This window comes from Glandiceps talaboti, chromosome 4 (genome assembly GCF_964340395.1).
Source record: "Glandiceps talaboti chromosome 4, keGlaTala1.1, whole genome shotgun sequence".
NCBI lineage: Eukaryota > Metazoa > Hemichordata > Enteropneusta > Spengelidae > Glandiceps > Glandiceps talaboti.
The window spans coordinates 11,724,065-11,731,401 of NC_135552.1; the positions used below are offsets into that span (position 1 = coordinate 11,724,065).

Genomic DNA, 7,337 nt, shown 5'->3' on the forward strand with positions numbered 1-7,337 from the left:
GTGACTATAGACTTTCAATTACTACCAAACAAGGGTGACTATAGACTTTCAATTACTACAAAACAAGGGTGACTATAGACTTTCAATTACTACCAAACAAGGGTGACTATAGACTTTCAATTACTACCAAACAAGGGTGACTATAGACTTTTAATTACTACCAAACATGGGTGACTATAGATTTTCAATTACTATCAAACAAGGGTGACTATAGACTTTCAATTACTACCAAACAAGGGTGACTATAGACTTTCAATTACTACCAAACAAGGGTGACTATAGATTTTCAATTACTATCAAACAAGGGTGACTATAGACTTTCAATTACTACCAAACAAGGGTGACTATAGACTTTCAATTACTACCAAACAAGGGTGACTATAGATTTTCAATTGCTACCAAACAAGGGTGACCATAGACTTTCAATTAGGCTGCACAATGTTTTTACTACTCACACATGCACTTTGTTATGAATAAACAAAATATAGACACTAATAGCTCACAAGCATATAGTATACAATGATACGTTATCTCACTGTGAAAACAATCATCACTGTCAGATGAACTAAAGCAGATTCAAATACAATGCTGTTTATTTGTGTTTACGATGAGATAAAATATAACATTTCATGTGCGTGCGCTCTATCAGTACTGGTACTTTTTTTTGTTCAATATGCCATTTGTTAACAAAAACATTGAACAAGAATGTCAAAAATGTTGTGCTGCCCAATTAAAACTCTACAGTCTCTCTGACTTGGTAGTAACTGAAAGTCTATAATCTCTCTGATCTGGTAGTATTTTCATACTTTAATTTCAAGCTATCATTCTACAGTACATACTGAAAACTTAACATCACATACTTGTGCTAATTGCTTTTCAGATCACCTGCACATTATTTTCTTTTGATTGATTCAGAAATCATATGATGATTATATTATACACGTCTACACTTTTTACTGACTAGCACAGACAAAAAAATGTAAAAGGCTGACCCTGTAAATAGCAAATATTTCAAGATCAACACTTTCATTAAGAACATAGCATACTATTCAAATAACCATGATAAACTAAGTGTCTCTACATGAATGAATAGCATATTTCATTTTAACCCCAATTAAACTACAAAGAATATAGGGTATAGTGTCTACACATACATGCTTTACAAGATAGCATGTACTTCATTACTATATGATATAGACTGATTGATCCTCTAAACCAATCATTGCATCCAAGTTGACAGCTTGTAGAGTTGCACTGTGGAAGATCTTAAGCTGTTCAAGTTGATAACCTCTTGAAGCATATTCCTGGAAAAAACAAGAGTTTACAGGTACATGTAAGTGCTGTAAATATGTTTTGATAATTTTCGCTTTAATGCAAAAATCTGCACTCGTGTATGTTTTGAAATGTTCTTTAAGGAAATTATTCATCTCTTTTGTTTGTATGTTTTGCTTTCATCTATGAATTATATCTGATGATAAAGGATAAAGTTACAGAGAGCCATATTAACCATCTCTATTTGCATGTAATGCAATTACATGGGATTAAAGTGAGAACAAAACATATGATATCAGATACGCAAATGAAGCACCACCTGATACCAGACATGCAAATGAAGCACCACCTTAGGGCTATACTGAATGTTGTCTGCCAAACAAAACAACTTTACTTTTTATTATTATTATTATTATATTATTTATTTGCCAGAGGTCGAAAAAAACAACTAAATTTTAAAGAAAGGGGTGTTGGTAACACAAACATAAAACAATATTTTTACTAGGTTTTCAAACATCATTAATGCTAGTTTCAGGTACTGTGTAATTTCTGTTTAACTTGGCAATAGTTGTTAACCGCATGAGACTTGTTGTAGATTTCATACCTCATCATAGATGAACTGACGAAGATCTCGGTAAGTGTTGGTGGCAGTAGATTGCACATATCTCAGTTTCCCTGAACAGCAATACACATATATGTGTGTACATCCAGGTGCTGCAAAAACACAAAGTTTTTCAACTGTTATTATGAATAATATGATAAACAATTGCACATAATGATTCAACTAAAATTAGGATTATGATTTATAGATACACAAACACCTTGAAGTGTTGGAGAAAACTGTGGTTATTAATCCTGATTTACATTTGTATGTTCTCATTTTAATATCAAGTATGGGAAGATTTTTCATCATCATGTGCTTAACATAAGGTTTTAATTCAATGATATCATGGCCCTGGTTGAACTAAAGGAGATACAGTTCAGCTACACCACTAAGTGCCACAACCTGCACTCAACAGCGAAGGGTGCATTCAGTTTGCACCAGCTAGCTGATAGGTAGTAACACTGCATTTTGTAATGCCAGATCACGCTCAATATGTGCTCCATGGTTGTGGAATAGACTGCTGCCAGCATTTCCTTGTGCTAAAACTGTGTCTAAGACACCTAATTTTTAAAGACTTTTTACCCAGCAATTTCTATACTTATATTGTACAACACTTTGAGATGTGTTTTTACAAGTATTAGTATTATTATTATCATCATTATTATTATTCATATATATGTATATGTAATGAATTTGAGCCATAAGTTGGATAAAACAAAGAACTGCTTACCTCTTTGACTTTGACGCTCTGACTTTCCTGCACAATCTGGTAGCTCAGTGCATAAGTCTTCAAGTCTAAGGTCATGCTGATTATCCATCATACCCTCATCACTTTCGTCAGATGTCTCAGATATCATCTCAATGTCACTGTCACTGTATCCAGGAGAACCGGGATCTTCATCTCCATCATCTTGGTGACTGGCCCTTGATGAGTAGGGATACATCACCATGGATTGAATGGTTTGCCTGCTAGGGACATCATCTTGTTGGGAATCTATAAGTGGTTTCCGTACCAATTTCCCAGTGTTGTCTTCTCGATACATAGCACATAGGTTGTAATGCTCCCTTGACCTCCGTAATCTCTGTGTCCTTCGATTACTACCATTTTGTCTCCAGAATCTTTCATTTGATGAGGCATCAAGTGTTATGTCAGGTCTCCTGGTAACTTTTGGAGTGGTGTCACTCTCTCTCTTTGTAGGCTTTCTTATGGCACCTCCACTGGAAAGATCCCCATTTCTTTGGAAAGGTTTTTGGAAAGTTTCACGGTCACTTGAGTTGTGGAGACTTGTTACAGCTGGGTCTGACCTCTTGCTCTCACTCACTTCTGCTTGCGATTCAAACATTCTTGGTTCTGGTTGGTTGTGGTACGTTTCATCTTTATCATCAATATGAGTTGATGAGCTAACAGCATCCATATGGTCTGGTCTACTCTTCACTTCTCTATGTGATGGTAAGCTAGCACTTAGTTTTTCATCCTCCCTTAACACACCTTGCCCATTAGTGTCACCGGATGGAGCATTAAAATGTACTGGGCCTGGAGACACTCCATGTGGTATTTCATTCAGAGAAGTTTCAGATCCTTCTTCTGATAGGTCATCAATGGCACCATCGACTACTTTCTTGAGAGATTTTGCCTTGTCCTGCAAACTTTCCTTCTTGCTAACACCTCTGGAGTTATCTTGCTGTTCTGGACTTGATGGTATCTTACTAGTTGAAGACCAACTAGGTTGTTCAGAAGTGTTAGTCTTCTCATCTTCTGCCTCTTGCTCTTCAGTCACTTTATTTCTTATCTGCTCTACATCTTCAACATTTTCATCTTCTGCAATGTGCTGCATACGTTCCAGTTCTTCATTGCTTTCTGGGAGAGCTATCTCACTACGATTTGTCTCCTTGAGTGTGTTCACAATAGTTTCCTCCTTAAAGTTACAGACTGCACCAGGGGTAGCTCCTTGTTGGATGTCTGAGGAGCACTGCTCACTTTGAATTAAAGTGTTATATGGCAAGGCTGCTTTTTCCCCATTATGGATGCAGTTTTGATTTGCCTTGGTATCACCAGCTGGATCTTCCTCACCCTGGGTACAAAACTATAATCAAATGTAAAAAGCAAGAACTACATTATTAGTAATGGTTTATTCACAACATTGCACAAAATAACCAGATATGTCATTCAAAGACATGGTAACATGAGAATGTACATACTTTATATTGTGATATTAAAATAACTTTCATATTTGATTTTCAACTTCTACGTGTTAAGACAGAGTATCCTATAACAAGGCAATAGGGAACAGATGCTCTGATTTATGTCTCTATGTATTATACTTCCTAACATATATTCTTGTTTTTTATAACAGGAAAGATGGCCATCTTAAAGTTTTAAAGAATTTGAAATTCTCAACACTGTACATGTTTATACAGGGTATACCCAATTCTTGTGACCTGTTATGTCAAATATCAGATAATGTAGTTCATTCGGCTATGGGTGCAGTTATTTCAATTAAAATACATGTATACAGTGTTATGATTTCTCAGCGACTATACAAATCACAGCTTTTGAAACAAACACAAATTACCTAGCAGTTGAAATAGCTCTGCTGTTTTTTATTTATTTTTTTTACTTATAAACAGGGGTTGAAATAGAATGTGTTTAGCATGCAGTGTTCACTTTGCATGCTATATTTCAGTTAAAGTCTCTCTATTACATCACATTGCAGCAATAAATGATGGCAGGACTCAATTAAAAAATAGTACCAATGGCGTTGTAGCACAACTGTATAGTTTATGTGTTATTTTAAATCAAATGTATCTACACCAAAATACCTCTGAGGTTCAGTTGTGCTAAAAATTACTGCTGACACAAATTGTCAGGACCCGTTTCTAAGCCTTTCTAGAACAAAATGTAGAGGTTATTTCTTTACCTCATAGGGTCTTCCTCCCTCTGTTTTGGGAAACCTCAATTTCAGAAGCTTTTTAGGATCATAAACCTGTTGTAGTTCGGTAATGTTATCATTTTTAACTGCACAAAGACACTGCTCAACAACCATGACATATTCTGCTTTGCTTTTCTCTGGTATCTTTTCACGCAGCAGTTGTGGCATATCATCCTTGATTTTGTCGAGGAGTACCAAGATGTTATTGATGTTATTGATAACCAATGGTAACTTGGAATCATCATCATTAGCCAATAGTCCATCTCCATGGTTTCTGTCTGCACAAATATGCCATAGAAATATTTTTGTAAGGTGAAAGTTTTGTCCAATGAAAGCAAGAATAATGGTCTACAACTCACCAAATGCAGTGTGCTTCATAGATCAAAATTATAGGATGTGAAAATATGATGACAGGCAGGTACATGTAGCTTTCTTGGTCAAAGTGAAGGAGAAACGATAATGAAACAACAAGATTCTTATAAACTACTGCAATATAAGTATTAGTTATTGTGGGGTACACAGAATACATTGTAGCTACTGAGGTACAGCTGTGTATTACTATTAAAGAAAACAAGATGCATGAAGAGAACTCAATGGGGACAGTAACACGTATTTTTGTTGTGGTGATAGTACATGTATACTGTCTTGTTAGTGCCCTGTGTTTTGCTGGGTGTCACCACACGAGATAGTCCTTTAGATCAGAGGGGGAACCTAGAAATGAAAGTTAAAAGTGAAGAGAAACATACACAACGTTTAAAGTCTTGCATGCTTTATATTCTCTATGTAATAGTCAGTGTTTTTGATAAGGGTGGTAATGTAAAATTAGTTCCCAAGGGAGTTTACAGAGGTTTTGCGGCAACAAGGTTTTTGTTAAAGGAGAACAAAAGTGTGACTGATTTTATCTTAGCTGCATTTCTGATACTTAGAAAGCCACAAAAACTTTATCTTCAACCCAGCTTCATGCAAGCCCCACTTTAAATTGTTCCTCTGTATTGGATGCAAGTAGACAAAATCTACCAGAGTTAACCACGTGTTGTGGCTTTGCCTACGTTCCCACCAAAATTATGATACAAACAATGGAAATATAAGCAAAGTTTCCTAGATTTCCCCCATCTGTTAACAGGGTTACTAAACACAAAAAACCCACTGTTATTGACGTGACATGGCTGCAGAAGTGAAAGTAAATCATTTGAAAAGTGACAATACTTAAACTGGGTGACTCTCAAGAAATCAATCAACACAAACCATGATATATGAAGCACATTACGTCTTAAGATTACAGAGGGACTGTGCATAGAGGTATTCAGTCATGTGTAGTATAAATACTACCAATACATTCATGGTCCAAATAAACTCAAATGTTAAACCGAACACTAACAATAACAGTTTAGTTATTTTCGACACATTTCTTTCATTTTCCCCAATAACATTTTGACAATGTAGTGAGACATCTGTACCTGTAAGTGTAACACAATAGAGACTCTTGCACCGGCTGATAGCCTGTCTGTGGCGGAATATTGGTGCAAACACATCGGTTCATATCCCGGAATCCATGCGGATAGGGACTTTAAATTTTGCTCGCCAATCATGAAAAACGATTTGAAAATACACTGCAATTCGACTAGTCCTGCTTGCAGATGGTGTACGGGACGCGATTATGACATTCAACGGAGGGACACTTGTCAGAATCTAGTCCTGCTTACATGACGGTGCACGAGTCTATATCACTGACTTGAGGGACAATTTTCAGAATCGAGTCCCGGATTACTCCGCATGCAAGCAGGACTAGTCAGAATTGAGTGGTGAATTACTCTTTCTAGTTCCGCAACATGGAAGTACCAACCAACAAATTGAACCATGGTCTGCAAGCAGGGCCTGCTTCACCCGGCTGCTTCAAGGATTATGTGTACACAATCTTTTAAGACACGCTTTAAGCAGTTTAGTTTTGCATTTTCATTGAAAGGGCGCGAATAAAATAGTTATATAATTAACACATGTGGGCAGTGTGTGCCGGCCATAGAGCTAGCCCGATCGACCAGCCACACAGAGACGATACTCGCGCATTCGACACACGAATTAAACCACATACGGTTCGGCAACTTTCCAACACAACCTCAAGCAACAGTACCGTATAGTAAAAGTGGAACCTACCAGATAGTCGCTTATTTATTGTCGAAAAATCGGTCTTTGAAAGTTTTGTCAGCTCTATATTACACACTAATGGCGCCGCTGGTACAGTTCATGCCGGCATCCCCTGGCCAAGGACGGCATATTTAGCCCAATCGTACTCGCGTCGCCTTTTGAACAGTGCATTTAACAACAAAGTAAACATATTTCATCTCGAATAGATATACTAGCTATTAGAATACCAATGGGAAACTTCAAGAAGGCGTATCGGGACATGTGCCACAATATATTTGTTGGTCCCATAATACACTAATTGATTCGATTTGCTCCGAGCATATGGAAGTACGCTCCGAGTCATTGCATCATGTACATGTAAATGGAACTGTGACCGACCTAATTTTGTT

The 7,337-nt window shown here is 36.9% G+C and overlaps 1 protein-coding gene across 1 annotated transcript; it reads right to left on the minus strand.

Moving 5' to 3' along the window:
* Positions 1-1,151: 1,151 nt before the first annotated feature.
* On the minus strand, positions 1,152-7,062 carry LOC144434569 (uncharacterized). The gene is made up of 5 exons (XM_078123038.1): positions 6,958-7,062; positions 4,795-5,084; positions 2,607-3,960; positions 1,877-1,986; positions 1,152-1,304 (listed from the first exon to the last, which is right to left on the minus strand). The coding sequence occupies exons 2-5, from the start codon at positions 4,972-4,974 to the stop codon at positions 1,185-1,187; spliced, it is 1,764 nt and encodes a 587-aa protein (XP_077979164.1). The 5' UTR covers positions 4,975-5,084; positions 6,958-7,062; the 3' UTR covers positions 1,152-1,184.
* Between the last annotated feature and the right edge of the window lie 275 nt (positions 7,063-7,337).

What these genes read in the sequence shown, in the direction of transcription:
- LOC144434569 (XM_078123038.1), bottom strand. Translation starts at nt 4,974, where the DNA reads ATGCCACAACTGCTGCGTGAAAAGATACCAGAGAAAAGCAAAGCAGAA. An exon ending in AGGGAGGAAGACCCTATGAG is followed by an intron (nt 3,961 to 4,794) that starts GTAAAGAAATAA and finishes ATTTGATTATAG; the next exon opens with TTTTGTACCCAGGGTGAGGA. An exon ending in GTCAGTTCATCTATGATGAG is followed by an intron (nt 1,305 to 1,876) that starts GTATGAAATCTA and finishes TGTTTTTTCCAG; the next exon opens with GAATATGCTTCAAGAGGTTA.